Source organism: Ipomoea nil, unplaced genomic scaffold, assembly GCF_001879475.1.
Source record: "Ipomoea nil cultivar Tokyo-kokei standard unplaced genomic scaffold, Asagao_1.1 scaffold1262, whole genome shotgun sequence".
NCBI classification, from domain to species: Eukaryota; Viridiplantae; Streptophyta; class Magnoliopsida; order Solanales; family Convolvulaceae; genus Ipomoea; species Ipomoea nil.
Genome location: NW_017617690.1, coordinates 163,410 through 182,771, shown reverse-complemented (window position 1 = coordinate 182,771; position 19,362 = coordinate 163,410). Strand labels below are relative to the sequence as shown.

The 19,362-nt window shown below is 35.4% G+C and overlaps 2 protein-coding genes across 5 annotated transcripts; both read right to left on the bottom strand.

Annotated features, from left to right (window-relative positions):
- Nucleotides 1-1,628: 1,628 nt before the first annotated feature.
- Nucleotides 1,629-7,544, bottom strand: LOC109184506. Of its 3 annotated transcripts, XM_019334510.1 has the most exons (8): nt 7,269-7,544; nt 6,416-6,524; nt 5,917-6,188; nt 5,176-5,827; nt 4,857-5,056; nt 4,067-4,311; nt 2,560-3,670; nt 1,629-2,496 (listed from the first exon to the last, which is right to left on the bottom strand). In XM_019334510.1, the coding sequence occupies exons 3-8, from the start codon at nt 6,186-6,188 to the stop codon at nt 1,953-1,955; spliced, it is 3,024 nt and encodes a 1,007-aa protein (XP_019190055.1). In that variant the 5' UTR covers nt 6,416-6,524; nt 7,269-7,544; the 3' UTR covers nt 1,629-1,952. The 3 variants fall into 3 exon arrangements, with proteins under 3 accessions (XP_019190055.1, XP_019190053.1, XP_019190054.1); XM_019334508.1 differs by having other exon boundaries at nt 1,629-3,670; XM_019334509.1 differs by lacking the exon at nt 6,416-6,524 and having other exon boundaries at nt 1,629-3,670.
- Nucleotides 7,545-10,595: 3,051 nt separating this feature from the next.
- LOC109184509 (serine/threonine-protein kinase STY46-like) lies at nt 10,596-15,540 on the bottom strand. 2 transcript variants are annotated; one of them, XM_019334517.1, is made up of 16 exons: nt 15,232-15,540; nt 14,424-14,538; nt 14,105-14,196; nt 13,822-13,938; nt 13,595-13,649; nt 13,395-13,505; nt 13,128-13,178; nt 12,888-13,039; nt 12,704-12,811; nt 12,507-12,580; nt 11,912-12,087; nt 11,736-11,831; nt 11,537-11,617; nt 11,367-11,420; nt 11,088-11,222; nt 10,596-10,996 (listed from the first exon to the last, which is right to left on the bottom strand). In XM_019334517.1, the coding sequence occupies exons 1-16, from the start codon at nt 15,444-15,446 to the stop codon at nt 10,907-10,909; spliced, it is 1,722 nt and encodes a 573-aa protein (XP_019190062.1). In that variant the 5' UTR covers nt 15,447-15,540; the 3' UTR covers nt 10,596-10,906. The 2 variants fall into 2 exon arrangements, with proteins under 2 accessions (XP_019190062.1, XP_019190063.1); XM_019334518.1 differs by lacking the exon at nt 15,232-15,540 and having other exon boundaries at nt 10,628-10,996; nt 14,105-14,261; nt 14,424-14,523.
- Nucleotides 15,541-19,362: the final 3,822 nt, after the last annotated feature.

The window sequence follows — 19,362 nt, the reverse complement described above, 5'->3', positions numbered from 1 at the left end:
TTTAGAAATTATAATGGCGACCATTCCATTCAAAATTACGGAGTATTATTTTTAATTTATTATAATAATTTGAAATAAAATTTAATTTAAAAACAAAACAAAAAACTCACCCTTCTTCCATATTTGTCTCCGGTCAGAGACGATCATTTTTTCATCGCCGGCTAGAGATAAAGATGGTGATGAATTTTGTAATTTTATTTTATTTAAATTAATAATTTGTAATATGATGATTGCCACATTAACATTAACTTAGAGTGCTGATTAATTTTGATTTAATTACATAATTTTAAATTGTTAAGAATTCAATTATAGACCCATCCCTCATAGATAAATTTAGCAATATGTAATTATAAACCTATCTCATGCAATGTTGCAAAAAACGTTAGGCGCCAAGGGGGCGCTTAGCGCCTAAACGCCGATTTTTTATTTTATTTTTTATTTTTTATTTATTTTTTGTTTTTTAATTAAAAATAAAATTAAAAATTTAGTAATAAAACATAAGGTTTCCATAGTTATTTCATAGAAACTATATACAAAAGTGGTTGTAAAATTATTCAAAAGATTGTTTAAAACATCTAAATATATAAAAAAACTAAAATTAAGAGCAAAAGAAGCATTTTTTTGAGAAATTAGTGGACCAAACCGCCTTCAGTAGTTTGCGGTGGATAGATCTCGAAAAAATACGCGATTTGAAAAAAAAAATTGTCCAAATCGGACAACCGAGTCAAAAGTTATGCCTTCCGAAACTTTTCCCACATTTTCAAAAAAAAAAAAAATCGCCTCACCGGCCAGTTAGGCGGTCTAGGCGGCCGGTCGCGGAGGAGGCCGCCGAGGCCATTCCTCGCTGCGACCTCCCACCGCCTAGCGCCTAGGCGCCGATTAAACACTGATCTCATGTCTATCTTTCGTAATCTTTTCAATCACTATTAAAAAATCACTCTAAAAAATAATATTTGTGAAATCTCTATTTTGACCACAGCCCACAACTTATTGACTAAACTCAAAGCAACCTCAAGGGTGTGTTTGGAAACCAGAAATCATTTTATGGGTTTCCAATGCCTAGCAAGAGGGAGGAAAATGAGGTCAATGAAAAATGATGTCTTAATCAAAGAAAAATAATTATAGATTTTCAATCCGCTTGCCTCACGCCTCAGCCCTCGCCTCTTCCTCCTCTACTGCTCTCACAGTCTATAGATAGATACTGAATGTATAGTATATAGTGTGTGTGTGTGTGTATATATATATATATATATATATATACACATCAAAATTATCTATTAGGCTTAATGAGTGTTATTTACAGAAAAATTTTATCAAAAGTATTAAACAATTAAAATGTTGGAGTATACAATTCTTTACATTTTCAGAAAAATGAACCAAACACACAAAAGATAATTTTCTATTGTGCATCCAAACACCAAAAGGAAAATATTTTTTTAAAAATGAAGAAGTCATATTTCTGAAGCCTAAATTGAAAACCACCTATCCATTCGCCTTGACAATTCTGCATCACTCCGCCCTCGGGATGCTCTTGAGTCATTTTTCTTCTTCATTAGACCAAGAGTATAACTCCAAAACCAGTCATTGTTTCTTTTTTTCTTCTTTTTATCAAAATAATAAAAACCTTATTTGATGGTCAACAGCCGGCATCCTCATTTACACAAGTACCATGGAATAAGAAGAGGTTTCACGAATCCAGGGATTAAGAAAAAATAAATAAAAATTACATAAGTTATCAAGAGAGAGTAACAATGTCAATGACATCTAGCTACTGATATATACACACTATAATTGGAAGAATGAAAAATGAAGACCCGATAATGGCAATGGCAATGGCAATGGCAATGACAATGATGACTCACCACTTCTGCAATCCCTGGATCCCTTCCACAGTAGAGTTGAGGACAAGCAGCGCTGCCAGTACTATGGGACCTTAGTCACCAATTGCAATTTCATGTGTTCTTATCATTGCAACAGTAATTATCTTTAGAATCGTGATTGCCACATTTTAGTAACTTTCTACGTTTATAGGTTACAATCTCCCTTGAGGGCTTGTGTTCAGTATTACTTACTGGCTCCACTGAGGACTTGCTTGCAAATTGTGGACTTGGATCAATTGCACTGGCTATCAATACTTCTCCAGGAACAGAAGATTTCTGATGGACATTATTTTGGATTTCTACGGTGGCCTCGTTTGTGGAGTGTGATTCATTTGCCTTCTCAATTGTTGAATCTGAATTTCCATTTCTTTCAGCTCCATCCACCACCTCGGGTTCGACTGATTCACCTACTGGTTCAGATGCGTTAATAGGCATGGGATCAACATTCATGTCATCCATGGATATGAAGCTGTTGTTCTTGCCTGCACTTTGATTTTCTGGGCCTTCTCTTACACCCTCTTCAATAAAATTAGAGGATTCACCCACATTAACAAGACAAGAATCTACAGGCTCAGATGTTTCTGAAGAATCCTTATCAGTCTTGCCTCCAACACTTACTATGCAAGGTCCTACCCATGTGTCTTTCCTGTTGCCACACACACCATTCTGCTGGCTCCCTGAGTTTTGATTTAGAGACTCGGCAGTTGACAACACAATATGAAGAGATTGTGACTCTGCATCCATCTTTGCTGTAGAATCATTTTTGTTCAAGACATTATCAAAATCATTTAGATTGGAGAATGACATATCAGTACAAGGGAGATTTTCTGTTATATCTGGCCCAGTATCAATCAAAACCCTCCCATTTTCTGCAAGCATATCAGTTGATGTAACCTCATCAATAGAAAACAACTGAGGCTCTGATCGGCACATGGAATATGGGCTGGCCCCTATTTCAAGACAAGGAATCTCAACAGCAATATTATGACTGCTGTTGGTACAAATGCCATTTCTAGCAACTATGTGATCAACAGAATGACACAACTGATTTTTGGTAAAACCTGAATGGTGAAGCTTATTAGAGCCACTCCCATTACAGGATGACGTACTATTACCTTTGCTTCCATTTACTGTATCTCCACATTGGCCGCCATATGTAGTAGTTGGTCCTACAACTTGAACACTTTCTTGACCAATTTGTGAATTCAACTGCTTCTGCACCCATACAGCTACAGAAAGTGCGTGATCACGAATCAAAGAGTCATAAGGTGGGCAGTGCAGCATTTTAATCAAAGCCTGCCTATACTGAAACATACTAACGGATGATGTAGCAGACCCTCTGTCACGAAGATATTTAATACTTTTAAAAACATGCTCACATAAGTTGCCCATATTCGCAGAATTACAATCACAAAGTGCAAATTCTGAACTTGGGTTCCATATAACATGGACCATATTTTTATCTCCCTGATCAACAACTTTTGCGGATTCACCATCAATAGTAACATCACCATCTGGAATCTGCAACGATTTTCGCCAAGCTGTCAACCCACTAATCCATTCATCTTTCCAATATCGAGCAAAATCATCCTTCCCAGAATACTCATCAAGCCAGAAATAAGAATGCACTGTAGTACCTAGCTTGTCTACAAGCCAATCGGCACGTTCATATACACTCAAGTCCCTCTCATTCAACAGTCTGAGCTTCAATTGGTTATGGTAAAACTCCAACGCTGCACAAGTCTCCTGGCTGGCAAGTGGAAGGGCTCTCAGTGCATTACTCCAAAGCCCTGGCCAATGAAGATTTGTCAGAAGTAATTTTAAAAAAAGAATTAACTGATTTAATGAGAATATGAGGTTCAATGATTTTTTATGAGTCACACAAGTTCAGTTTTCTCATGCACAATCAGAGTTGAGGTTACCATGCTTACTCCACAGGAGAAGAATGTAGACGAGAATGTACATCCATGGAATAATACGGAAAATTTTCTCATAGTAATTAGTAAGTCACCATATGAATCCCTCAAAACATCTTTTAAAAAAAAAAAGGAAAATATTTTTTCAAGATTTTCTTTCATCACAAGGCATATAAACAACCAGAGAATCTTCAAAACAGATAATATGATAAATGCAAATAATTGATATAGACTAAACTGTAGTCTAGACTCTAGAGTAATATGCATAACCTAGTCTTGGATACCAAGTTGCCTTGAAGTAGTCCACAAACTCAACAGCATCCACGAAATCTTCCATGAAAGCTTCAAACGTATTTGCAGGTTCACACCCTTTGCAAATGCTATGTATCATCTCACCAAGCCTTTTGGCTATTGTGACACGCACCTCCATTTCTGAGCATCTCTTCATCAAATTTTTGTGCCATGCATGACGTACCCGCCAAAAGCTTATTAGCACAGAGCACTGGAACACTTCCCTGAGTGAGATTACCAAATAAAAGATAACATATTAAGCATACAAAATAACTAAAATCCAATGACAAGACACATCAATATGGTAAAGTCAAACAATGGATTTGATAGTTTGACTTTAATGGTAAAATTTTAAGACAGGTAGCATCATGAAGACAAGTTATCACCCACAAGGGCTAGGGGCTAGCAAGACAAGATAATTTGATACTTTGTCATGCTTATAAATGTAGATCAGCCTGTTTTTCCCAAGTTCATGCAGCCCAAATCCATTTAACATTTCTTATTTGTTGCTACTATTGGTGCAAACAAGATTCAACAGATTAGGTCTCATGTGTGCCTTTCATAATATCATCTGCATCTATTCAAGAAAACTAGTAAGAAGGGATGTGATGCAAACTCTAATTTTGTGCGCTGCAATACAGATTAGCATCCACCATATCTATTGCAAATCATATTTAACAATTAAATGCGGAGCCAAATCTAGTGAGTAAAGCAACTTTAAATATTTTAAAAATCAGATTAATTAAATATTAGGAACTCAGAAGAAAACCTTATAGCGGGGATATCAGTTAAAGGATCATCCACAATGAATCCGGCCAACTTCCATGTAGGATCTTTGGTGTGAACTCTATTATAGAGAGCTCTCATCCATCTAACTGTGTCTTCACTTGCAAATCTAGGTGCAATTATCCATGCTACTGGGATAGCCTTGTTGTCTGAGTTGAATACAACAAGACTGTGAATTGGATACTGGACGAATTTGCATAAAAGGGAGAGTAAGCTTTCAAAATTTTTAATTTCTTCTAAGAAGCTTTCAAAATTTTAAATTTCTTCTAAGGTTGGAAACTATGTGCCAAGAGAAAGCAGACCTTTAGTTTATTTGTTCCAAATCTTGCATCAGATGCCAGAAGGCCACGGTTCCCAAACCGAATCATTTGTTGCAACTGCCATTCTGTTTGAATGCCAAGCACAAAAGGGTCAGAATCGGAGAAATCCTTGTAAAAGAAGATGTGATTCTGGTGGCTTTCAACCCACAGGCTAATGCTTATCGCATCATCTGCATCTAGTTCATAGGTAGATCTCCGTATGCTCCTCTCTTGTCTCCTAACATACCTGTGAGTTAGAAGGTCATCTCGGTTGCATGGACCTCCCTGTCTCTCCACTGATTCATTATGTCTCTGCATGATGGTTTCCACAGAGACTCCAACATAAAGTAGAGATAATACACGGAGGCGGAGATCCTCTGAAATATATGGAGCATACATAGCACGCGTTCCAGCAGCTTTCTTGTCCTGTGGACCATGGCATGGCAACCCTTTCTTATCCACATGTTTATCTTGGTTATATATGATAAGTGCTACTGATGGCTCAGCAATCAAACGCTTAACAATAAAGTGGCATGTGCACCCTCTCTTTGTATTTGGACGGCCAGCAGATTTTTTCTTAGGGACATATGTGGTTCTGCTTGGTCGAACAACACCTCCTTTCCTATGGTCATCCGGTCCAAAGGAGCACCAGTACCTAAGATTAAATGAAAGCAGTTCAATATGACTTACATGAAGCAGACAATAATAATTAATCAAAACAGAAGTACAAAAGCTAAACCTTACAGTATGTACTCAAGGATCCCATCAACTTTAGGCTTGTAAGATGTTTGTGCAGTCCTCCTTCTCCTAGCTTCAACATGGAATTTGGTTGGACATTCTTTATTAGCAGATTCACCCCGAACAAAGTCATCTACTCTGGCATATGGAATTAGAGCAACTCTGTCTATGTTATCACGCCAACCTTCTACCTTAGACCACACAATGTCAGAGGAAGAGAATTCCAGTGTTGGAGGGTTCTGTACAGGGAGGGACAAAATCTCATCCCATCTAGCCATCTGTAATTGGGAAATACAACAAGGAACGGTGAGAAAATGGAGGGGGTTGGGGGGGCAAAAAAAAAAAAAGATAATGCACAAACAACAGAACAAAAATGAAGTCATGGAAAAACTACATAAATCATATATGATATCTGTTACCAATGGAAGAATATTATTTGGGCAGGGGGGCATTCTGAAGTTAGATTAAAACCCATGATTCCATACATAATAAACTAATAGCTCACCTGGATTTGATGATTCCTGCTGTTTGGATTTTGAACTTCAGAGTGTCAGTTCAGACGCACGGGAAGGGGTGTGGGGTGCAGGGTGGCTTCTGCCTTCATGTCTTCAAGCCTTCATAAATGTCTAGGGTTTCAGTGAACTATTTTACAGTAATCTTTAACAAATGGCTGAATGCGCTTGCTGGCTTGGGCTACTTGGATAATAATGGATATACTCATATACATGAGTAGAATTGTACATTTGTTCTTAACCTTGGGTTGAATATATGCCTGATTATTTACTAGGTCCAGTGTTCATATATTTATAACTAAAATACCAATCCAAATAACCAAAAAAAAAAAAAAAAAATTCTAACCAGAATAACCAATAACTAGAATTTTCAGTCAGTACAGTTAGTGAAGTGTAGTTCTCAGTTTAACTGACCATTTGCTAGCATCCATATATAACCAAATTGGCCAATTACACACAAAAACTCAAATGCAAGCAAAGGAAACGGATAACATGACATGATCGTATGAGAACTTAAGTGATTAACGATGATTCTGAAAGCATTGCAGCAGTGCAGTACTGGTACAGAAAATTCTACGAAACAAACTAACAGAGCGCCGCAGTAGTGAAAACTGGGAACTCAAGAGAAAAACATGGAATACAAACAGATACGAAAGCACGGAACCTCAAACAAACATGGTCCTGACTCCTGAGAGGCCGGCAAAGCATTATTTGAAGCAGTAGAATGAAATTTGAACTACAGAAAATACAATTCAGAACAGAAAATGACCTAAGTAATCTAATTGAGTGTGCTGGTGGAGCAACCATTGAGACAAAAGTGAAGTGACATGGAAAACATACTTGTACCTGTATTGATGAATAGCATCGTCGTTATTCTTCTTTTGAGTAGCTGTCGAATTCAAACTCCCCGGCGGCGGAGCACAAGTGTTCGTCGGAGGAGCTGACGCGTCCGTTTGTGAGGCTCCCGGAGAAGGAGAAAACAGAAGGGGGCTCTAACGCTATGTGTCGAGGGTTTGTAGAAAGGTAGAGGAGTTGGGTTTGGGGTTTAGCGGGAATAGGTTATACTCGGAAATCGGAATTAGCTTATTAGAACAACTGCATCAATAGATTTTGGGGTTTACCTATTTCCTCAATTCTAGAAAGTTGTTTGATACGGAGTATAAAATAAAGAATAAATTCCATTTTTAGCTTCTTTTTTTTTTTTTTTTTGACAAAAACAAACGAAATATTATTACTACAAAGGAATCAAGTCTATTTTCAAAAAAACTTTAAAAAAAATCATGTCTATTACAAAAAGAAGTATTTTTTTTTAGTACTACTAACTCTATTATAATGTACTATCTCTTTATACATATTGAAGTAATAATAATTATTTCTCTGTTAGAGTTTGATAATTCCGAGTTTGATAATTCCCACACTGTCACCACCGAGGTTTGAACCTTGGTCTCTTCTCTCCAATACTGCCCACTACACTGTTGAGCTAAGCCCGTGTGAGTATAAATAGTTGATAATTGATTGGGTTAGTGGTTGATAGCATTAGTTTATTCTAGACAAATATTTGGTAAATTAGCTGATAGCTAATTACATGCAAAATGACTTTCTCAAAAACTGGTCGAGAAAGCTGCTTTGAGCAGTTTTTTGAATTTTAATATTTTGAAATAATAAACTATTACAAAAAACTAATTAATCAAACATTCATGTTGATTATTTAATTAAGTCCAACAACTAGTAGTAGTCAAATAAACCAAAATTGATTGATAAACTAACTATGTTATCAAAAATGGGTCTTAGTCAATGTATGAGTTATATGGTTCATTAATTTCATAAGTCAAGAGCAAACAAACATAACTTTTGTTGGAAACATTAAAATTGTTAGGGAGAAAATCATCTGATATGATGATAAATTTGAGAGAAAATTGTAATTTATGACTTTCTCTCATAGGTTATTTATGAATGTCACCTCTCAATTTTAAGTGATATAAATATTACTCTTGAAATGCTTGAAAGTGTGTATATATTGCACATCCACATTCAAACAATTTAAAATTTAAGAGCAACATTTATAACGAAGATAGATAATATATACACACACGTTCAGACAATTTAGGGACAACATTTATATCATTTAGAATTAAAAGATAACATTTAAAATTGATTTATAACAAAAAGGCATAAATTACAAATTTTTATAAATTTGACTTGTTTAAGGCACAAGTAACAATTCACTAACCACAAAGTGTGGTGTTTTTTTTGTTAAAGTTGGTCAATTCAATAAAAAACTAGCTAATAAGCTATTTACCAAATACACTCTCTATACCGAAATTTATGTTACCACCCCATGACCAATGAATTCTTGGTTAGATGTAATTGTAATTATTTGTTATAGTACTATCATTAATTGAGTGTATTTATTTATCAATCCGTACTCGTACCAATAAAAAGAATTTAGTGGTATGCACTTTTTTTTTTTTTTTTTGAATGCTACTGGTTCTATTACATTGTAGTATCTGTTCATATACTTTCTCAACCTACTGAAACACAGAGAACCAATAACGCCTCCACTGAGGCTCGAACTCATAATCTTCCAAATGGAAGTCCAACCCGAATACCATTGGACCATATAGTCCTGGTAGTGGTATGCACTTAATTACTAAAAGTTTATAAATTAGAGGGTAGGACTTTGCATTAATTGATTAATTAATTTTATTATCTTAATGGTACCTCTAAAGCAATTAATTAGAAGTGATCAAGTTCCCCTTATTGTATTATTCTTCTTCCAGTTTTGAACCAATAAAGTCGTTCTCCTTTTTGTTGTCAAAAATAAATAAATAAATAAATAAATAAATAAATAAAAATGGAGAAGAAGTGATCAAGGGGTACAAAAGTTGCGGCAAATTATATCGTGCACCAGGGCACACAATACATTGTGCATTTTAACCCTAAACGACGTCGTTTTGTACCTTTCATTTTCTTTTTCTTTTTTTTTTTTAAAATTTTGTTTCTTGTGTCTGCTTTTAACTCTTAAAAAAAAAATTCACTTTTCGAATGTACATAATTGTATAATAAAATGTATATAATTGTATAATAGAATGTACATAATTGTTAACAGAATACACATACAATCTTTTGAAAGGATAATACACATAATCTAACATAATACATAATACACAAACTCTTAACTCTTAAAAAAATCCCCTGTTTTGAATGTACATAATTGTATAACAGAATACGTATACACTCCGTCGCGTCAACTCCCAACACAACTTAACAAAACGACGTCGTTTTGGGAGGGCGGGGCGCACAATGCATTGTGCGCCCTAGTGCACGATATAACGATTGAAAAGTTGCTGTAGTGTGGAGTTTTGTGGTGAACTCTTTGTGAACACCAGACACTGGTCCTCTCATCTAATGACTATTAAGTCACCATAATTTATCTATTTACTATTTTGTCACGCCGAAGTATGCGGATCCAAGAGTGAGAGAATTTCATATTTTGTAGGCAAGGATAGAAATGTCATATGAATACAACATTAAACATAGAGTACAACTCATAATATTTGAAATCATTTCCATTTTTTACATTCTCAAAATTCTCTTCTATATAATTTTGGTATAAATAATATTGAATCATTAACCCAATATTGGACTCATGCATAAAATGATTATGTACATTTTTTGTTTTGTTGAAAGGATTATGTACAATTAATAACTGTCGAATAATGTTAAACCCATTTACCTCATGGCCTGGACAAGTTGATGAGATTTAAATACAGTTTAACTCTCAACGAGAGCGATCTATTGACCTGCTTAGTTTGAGTCAATTAATTATGGACAAACGAGCAACTTAGATTAATTTACCTATTGTAATTATTTATGGACTATCTCTATTCTCTAATATGTTTGAGTTAGCATTTTAATTAGTGTCAGGTCAAAATCTTTTACAGCACCCAATAGAAAAGATTGAAAACACCATATAGTTTGTGAATGGCGATTGCTAAATCGAGACTAATGATGTCCGTGTTCTGTTGAGTAGGACCTCAAAAGGTAACAGAGCACTCATTCTCTCATGGGTTTAAAGGGAAGTTGCATTCCCGGGACTCAAACCCGAGACCAGTAATTAAGAGAGGAAAAACAAAAAACAAAAAACATGCCATTTTATTCCCCACACCATGGTAAATGTAAAAGAACTACATAGAAGAAATATCAAATATGTACAAACATTACTTTAAACCACTGGATAGTCTGTTGAAAAGGAGGCATAAGATAACATACAAAGACTATATATACAAAGCCAGCATTTGTCCTAAAGAAAGGCATTCGAAAACTATTGGCTATGGCACTAACTTGTCTTCAAGGCTCTATACCTTTGTTAGCTATCTCGAAACTATTTCGCTTTTTCTCTATAAAACTTGTTGCAAAATATAGTAACCGGTATGGTTGTTGTTGTTGATCAACTTATTGCAGTTCGAAAAAATAATGCGCTTTCACCCTGCTTTCATTGTCAATTTACCTCGGACCTTGTTGTGTGGTTCTTCGAGGTTTCTTCTTTTGCCGTTCCTCTCTTGCTCCGCAACCTGTTCGTGGGAGAAAACGAGAAGGTATCAGATGCCTCGGGAAGGCAACGATAGGTAGTAGAAAGAGGTTGGATCGAAGATTCGTTCATACCACGTTGGAAATGCGCTGCAGGTCTTCGGTGATATCACAAAACTCGGGCCTCAACAATGGATCTTGGTCCCAACATCTCTTGAGCAAGTCCGCTAGCATTGGATGAGTGCCCTCAGGGATTTTAGGCCGAAGACCCTGTTGGTTATGCCAGATAAAGACGTCTAGTATTCGAGGGTAATCATAATCATTCCCCGGGGGAACTAAAGGGAACGAGAACTCGCCTTTAAGCGAGAATCAATCCTAGAGGAGATTAGGAGACAGAAATGACCAAAAATATACCTTTTGAGACACACCAAGTGCAGCTTGCAAGGGAGTTAAATTCTCGTATGGGATCTGAAAGATCAACGAAAACCAAAACGAGATTATAAGCTCAGCTAGAGAAAGTAGTTATGAACAGATACTGCATTGTAACAGAGTCAGTAGTACTATAAAAAAAAAAAAAGCAGAACCTTTCTAGTTAGCAGCTCCCACATTAAAATCCCAAAGCTGAAAACATCGGCCTTATGGTCATATGGTCGATGGCCAATAACCTTCAAAAAAACGAGAACAGAAGAACATTAAGCATGGTTATGGTATGCAGAACCCAATATTTTCCTTTTAGGATACGAAGTTCATTTATTAGCAAAACAAAGAGAGAATTCGTCGCACCTCGGGGGCCATCCAGCGATAAGTTCCCGTTTCGGCGGTCATAACCCCGGATTCAACTTGCAGTCTAGCTATACCAAAATCGGCTATCTTCACAACCTGCTCATCCCGCTAAATTAAAATATACGAACTTCAGAAAGCAAGAAACGGATTCGTAACAAGCGGGAATCATCACTTGCCAGATTTTCATCCAATAAGAGATTCGCAGCCTTGAGGTCCCTGTGAATTATCTTGTTTCCGTGCAAGTAGCTCATCCCCTTTGAAACATCAATCGCGAGTTTCAGAATGGCCGGGAGCTTGAAAACTACCTTCTGTTTATGCAGGAAATCGTACACACTTCCACCAGACATATATTCTGAAAAGATGAAAGTACAGAACAAAGGTTTTAATATTGACAGTACTTAATTATTGTTAAGAGTCCCACATTGATAAAATAAGAGAGGATATATGGGTTTATAAGGTCATGGGTTAGACTAACTAATTGATTAGATTTAATTTTTTAGCCTGTTCGGTCCACCTTGGGGAATGATGTTTGTTTTAACAAGTTATTCTTTTTTGCATGAAAAGTGCAAATTTCTTATTAATTTCATTACCATTATTTTGATTGCAGTTCTAATTTAGAAAAGAAACATACCCGACATGATTTTCTTACTAAAAATGCTAAGGAAACAATCTTTTTGGGTATATAACATGAAGGGAATTAGCAATTGCGGGATGCATCTTTACTAAATAAAATTCCTAGAAAGACACAACTCAATAAAAGACGTTTTATACCTGTGACAATACATAGTAGCGGAGGTCTCGTACATGCACCAATAAACTGGACAACGTTTTTGTGGCGAACTTTTCTGAAGCATAAACAGTACATGGCTACATCAGACAAATTGAAGTAAACGAAGCCATTTTTTGTAAAAGTATCATGAATGCTATCAATATAATAGCGGAATGGAAACACGGGAATCGCAATTGACCTTAATATGTAGATTTCTTGTGCGAAATCTCTCTGTGTATCTTCATTTAACAACTCGGCCCGGAGGACCTTGATAGCCACGTCCTGACTGCGGAACGTGCCTTTATACCTGTCGATAAAATCGTCAATTAGGAAGGCGTTTCGAGAACATAAAGTTGCAGATTTGATAGAGATTCGTGACTGACACATCTCCGCATGTAATCTTTCTTTCGAATTTCAGCAGTTTGGGGTCAATTTCCCAGACATCAGTTGCATCGGGGGCAACCTCGGAGCGGGGTTTAAGGCGGTCCAACTCCACATCACGAGATATAAGATCTCGTCTCGACACAGACTGGTTCTGCATTATCCTCGAAAATTTAAGACCCGAGAGCGAGTGAGAGAGAGAAAAGGATAATAAATCAATGGTAGGCCTCCCCGTTGCTTACCTCGAACTCTTGAATTTCAGCCACCATAGAATCTTTTAGTTGATCAATTTCCTAGCGGTTTGCAAAGAAAATATTGCCTTAAAAAGTATTCGGTAACGTTACAAGTTGTACACAAGAAAGACTTTATAACGAAAAATTTGCAAATTTTGAGCTTCGATCTGGAAGACCAATACGGGAAAACTGCCAGCAAATGTGCAACGCAATTTCTCTTCTTATATTCGAACGAGTAAATTTTCTTCCCCGATTTGAAATTTAGCAAAAAAGTACCTCATGCTCCCAGCCATCTACAACAAAGACATCCAAGGAGTAACCATCTGTCGTCGAAAAGGCGTGAGCTTCTTGAATGTTCAACCCATTCTTGGAAAGTAACGAAGTCAACTGAAACGAAAATCAGATCAGCTTTACTAACTAAGAACGTACCAAAAATCCCGGAAAAAAAAAAAAAAAACGAATGTAGAAAACTCCACCTGACTAAGGAGCTTTGGCTTGTCTAGTGTAGAAATCGTAATCTCGTGCATATTCCTGCAAAAACAAAAAACAGCGGGGGAAAGACGAGGCGGGGATAGGTCTCGTGTCGTTTAATAGCGATGGGAAGACTCGAGACTTGCACGCAAAGACAGTCTACAGAGTGGCATATATTACCATACTGAAAAAAACGTAATCTAAATCGGAAGCAAACCTTTCAGAATATTACCGAAATAAGCGGGAGTGTCCACTCACGGCACTATTTCCATCTTCAACAAACGGTTTATTGGCATCCAAGGCGAGTCCTAAGTTGAGTGTCAAACCAAAGGCAAGTGGAGGATGACTGCTGAAAATCAAAGGTTAAAAACAACGGAAATAAAGGCTCTGTTTGGTAGAGCTTATAGTTTATTTTAAGCTACTAATAAGTTATAAGTTCTGTTTGGTAATGTTCCCATAATACGCTACTAACTTAAAATAAGAGAACAAAGTTCTTGGAATCTTTAAGCCTCTACCTGCCATTGTCATCAATACCTTGGGCAGCCCCTCCCGCTAAGGAGGAGCCATGAACAGAGTCCCCGTAATTTGCATCAGAGACGGGATGCATCTGAATAGCAGAGAGGAATTCTCGAGAGTCAGCATATAAATCCATCAAGTGACCATCCAATTATGCTGAAACTAACACGATTATCAACAATCTCTACATGAACGTTATAATGACGGGTAGAAACTAGAAAGAAATGAGGATAGCTATCCCCAAATCATTTGACTTTTGGAGCTTAAAACTAATCCCAATCCCCAATAAGGAGCAACGAACCGGTTTTCATATACTACCTGCACGAGACGAGCTTCGATCGCTGGTCTGGTTCTTCGATTTCGTGCCAAATGCAACAACGTCTTGTGCATAATTACGTCTTGTGCCCTCTCGGTATTCACATCCAACGCATACCTAACAACAACAATTCATCAGATAACTATCAATGATGCCTGCCAACTGGAAATTAAAATCCACCATATTCTTGTATCAAAGTTCCACCAAAAGTGGGAAACATCTAATCAATTAGACATATCTCAAGAAATTGGCAAGTAAGTTATCCTAAAGATGCAATCTTTTTAGCTTCTTTTCCCCAGAAATACACCATACCATCATCATTCAAGCTATACCTCTTACATACCACTGATCATGTAAACAAAGAACCCCAATTTTGGGTAGCCCATCCAAACTGATCGGGCTGTTGACCTGGTAATCATAAGATTCCAAAAGATTCCAAGCTCAACTAGGAACAACCTATTAACCTTCTTGCTCAAACTGAGCTATTGACAACCTAAGCTGGTTTACCTCCTTATTCTTCGTCGATTGTGGCTAAGATTACAATGCGAGATTTACCCGGTACCCAAAAAACAAGAACCTCAAAAACAAAGCACATAGATAAGTACACACATGTATGTATATACTCCCCCACCCTCCACCCTCCACCCCCCACCCACATAAAACACACAAGTCAATGGAGAAATTTGAAGATAATTCACTAAAATCAATTTAATTAACTAACCAAAAACCCAAACAAGAGCTAGGGCTGGGGTTTTGACACCTGTGTAAAAGACCCCAAAAAAAAAAAAAAAAAAAAAAATGCAGAGGTACCTGAGAGGGAGCTTAGAGAAGTGAGTCCACAACTCGTCCTCGAAACCGGGTTGACTCGCCTCCTCGTTACAGGACTCCCTGAGCCTCCTAAGCACCTCATGGAACACCTCCACCTTGCCTCTCCTCCGCCGAGTAGTCTGACTCGGCCCCGCCGCCTCGTACGGCGGCGGTGGCCTGTAGTCATTACTGCTGCTGCAACTAATCACGTCCTCCATGGCTACAACAGATAAAACACCGCGAAACTAAAAGAAGAGAGAAGAATATACAGAGCTGATTCAGATCACATAGCTAGAGAGATAGAGAGAGTTGTTGGAGTTGAAATGTATATTCTGTCAGGATTCTTGCATGAACTTACAAATTTATATAAAGAAGGCCGGAAAGGTGAACAATGTGACAATATCAATATAATATTCCAAATGCTAAATTACTAATATGGTCTTTCAATTATACTGATTGATTTCCAAATTCGTTTCATAATTTTTTTTTTTTTTTTTGTGCTATTTACTCTATTTTATAATGTATATGTCCATAGTTTCTTTCTCAATCTACTGAAATACAAGGAGACTCAATCTCTTATTATTAGGCTCAAACTCATGATCTCTCATTCAGGAGAGTCATTCCGTGTCACTAGATCACAAGGTCATAAAATAGCTAAAATTTGTACATATTTTAGTCATTTAAATGCTTAAAATAGCTAAAAGATTTGAATGAAATAGTATCTCAAACAAATTTGATATTCAGTGATATTATTGAATGAAATTAGAAGTCAATAACCAAAGTGATAAAAGCATTACAACCGAGGGGAATTTAAGTAATTTACTATATTCAAAATGAATTTTAATTTTTTTTTTTAAAAGCTATTTAAAATGTAATGAATTTAAGTAGGAGAAGTTTAGTTCTCAATAAAAAAAAATAAAAAAAATTAAAGGTCTATACGACGATCATAAGTTTGATTCTTACTAATACCTTCTTAGTCGAGATCGTCACACAATGTCTTCGTAGTATAGTTTACTTTTATTATTTTTGTCAACACCATCTCAGTCTAGTCAATCAAATAAAGTCCTCCTAGTGCAATTTATCTAGTGCACACTCTTAAGTAGTGATTTTGAATCACTTATCACCAAAATAATAATAATAATAATAATAAATGAGACAAAAGAGTATATATTACGATTGGCTTATTGTTTGGAAAAAAGTAAAAAAAACGTCAAGCTTTTATATTCAAAAATTTAAAACTCAAGTAGCGTTTGGTTGATAGGAAGGAATTACGTGAAAAAGGAATTGCAATTCTATGGGAGATGAATTACTGGGAATAAAGTAGAAATTTAAATTATAGTGTTTAGTTTACATGAATAAAATTACTGGGAATTTCAATTCGGTATATATGAGAATTGAAAGGGAATAAGTAGTATAAAGTCCAAAATATCCATTGTTGTTGTCAGGCATCAATTTTAGGTTAAAAAATGAGAGGAGTAATTTTGTTTCATCATTATCCTTTTTTCTTCCTAAAATCCATGAAATTAAAATCTCAAGGGGGCATGGGATTTTAATTCCATAAAAATGGGAATTGCAATTACTTCCAACCAAACTAAGGAATTTAGTGGCCTTTGGAATTAGGTGAGAATTAAGTGGGAATGAAATTTAAATTCCCTCCAACCAAACACCCTGTCAGTGATTTAATACCAAATATGTGGCCAAGGACCTTTAGTCTAATGGCACCAAGTTGCTCCCTCTTAAGGGAGGTTGTGAGTTTGAGTTTTAGTGGAAACGATAATGGCTCTTTGTGCTTCATTTGGTTGATAAAGTAGTTATGAACAGATACTAAATTCTAATAGAATTAGTAATATTAAAAAAATTACCAAATATGTAGTTATGTTTGATTACGCATAATGATTATAATAAAACCTTTAAATTGGATGAATTTATATCAAACAATATAATGTACTTTCAAATGGATGGAGAAATAATTAAAGATCGAATATATAATAATTATTAAGGACATAATTAAACAACTAAAATCGGTATTTGTTTTAAGTTTAGATATAATTATTATAAGTTTTAAAGGTTTGGAGCCTTTTGCCACTCGTGTGTTTTGTTTTATGAAACTTTGAAGTTTGACTAAAATTAACTAAAAACAACGGATGTATCATATAGAATAAGACAACTAATAAATACAATTGAGTATTTATTGATGGCTAAAACTAGTAAAAATTTAGTTAATCAACTTGTTAAATACATCTATGACACATAAAATGAGACAAAAAAAAAAAAAAAAACTATTTATGTGCATAAACATGTAAGTGTATATAGAAAAAACATAGAATCATCTTAGAATTGGAGCATATTAAATGCTATTTTAGAATTATAGATAGATGTTGAGAACTTTTAGTATATCTATTATCGGATTTACTCTATAATTTTGTTTGATGTTTTTTTACAATTGTGCGTGGTGCATATTTAGTACTTAAAAATTTATAATATTTACAAAATTATCACTACGTTTTTCATACTTTAGAGATGTTGGTAATTCTAAATTGACACCTATTATATTGTTTCTGTCCCCCCGCGCGCGCGCACACACACACACACATAAATAAGGGTGTGTTCAAGTGAGAACAACCCCTGCATTAAAAAATGAAGATTGACTTCATATGTTCATCATGATTGGGGATTTTAGTAAAAAAACACGGAATCAATTTTATAATTATTATAAATTTTCAAGTTTGCAATATTTATAGAACTAACTCGCCCTCTACACACACACATATGGGAGGGTTCACGTGACATCTCCAATGTAAAAACCTTGGACACATGCACACCGAGAAATCAAAGGCTAAGATAATATTGTTACTAAACTTTGAGGTTTGTAATAATTATAAAATAAATACTCGCTCTTAAAAATTTTCAATAATTATAAAATTGACTTGTTTTTTTACTAATACCCTCAATCATTGACTAATCTTGATGGACGGTTAAGATCAGTCCTCACTTTTTACCTGAGGACTCTGTAAGCATTTGATCCGTGTGCGTGTATATATGTATCTGTGTGTCTGTGTATATATATATATATATATATATATATATATATATATATATATATATATATATATATATATATATATATATGACGATGTGATTTTGGAAACGGATGGTAGATGGAAATGGGGTAGGAATGAATTGAAGGGATTGACGTGGATTCAAACGAGGGAGTCACGCTTTGCACAGATTCTAGTTTGTGTGTATTCTTGTATTAGATTGTGTGTATTTATATTGTGTCTTACAGCAATACTTATAAATTTTTATCCGTGCATCGCACGGGGCAAATACTAGTATGTATATATATATATATATATATATATATATATATATATATATATATATATATATATATATATATATATATATATATATATATATAGAAATCAAATGCAGATGAGGTGTCTAGGTGAAACATGCGGGTGAATGATAGTCTTTGATTTTGCCAAAATTAACTGTCCAGGTTGAACACTATTTTAAAAAATAGGTGACATTATGGTAATTTTGCGTATTGTTGAAAGCTTAAGGTGCATATTTTAATAACTTAAGGTGCGTCATTTTAACACTTAAGTGCACCATTTTAACACTCAAGAACTTAAGGTGCGCTATTTTGAAACTTAAGGTACGTAAATCTAAACCTTAAGGTACATATTTTCAAAGTTTATCGTGTGTTATTTTAACACTTGAAGTGCGTCATTTTAACATTTAAGGTGTCTCAATTATACACTTAAGGTGCGCTATTTTAACACTTAAGTGCGTAATTTTATCACTTAATGTGTGTCTTTGTAACACTTAAGGTGTGCCATTTTTAACTGCGCCATTTTGACGCTTAAAGTACGTCATTTTAACACTTAAGGTGCGTCATTCTAACACTTGAGGTGCGTCTTTGTAACACTTAAAATGCGTCATTTTTACACTTAGCTGCCTTTCAAGGTGCACCATTTTTTAAAATTTTCATTGATTTGAATTGATCTAGATTTGATCAAACGGCTCATATCTCACCGCAACATGTTTTCTTTAGGAGACTCTTCGCACCAGATCTCATCCATATATATATATATATATGTGTGTGTGTGTGTGTGTGTGTGTGTGTGT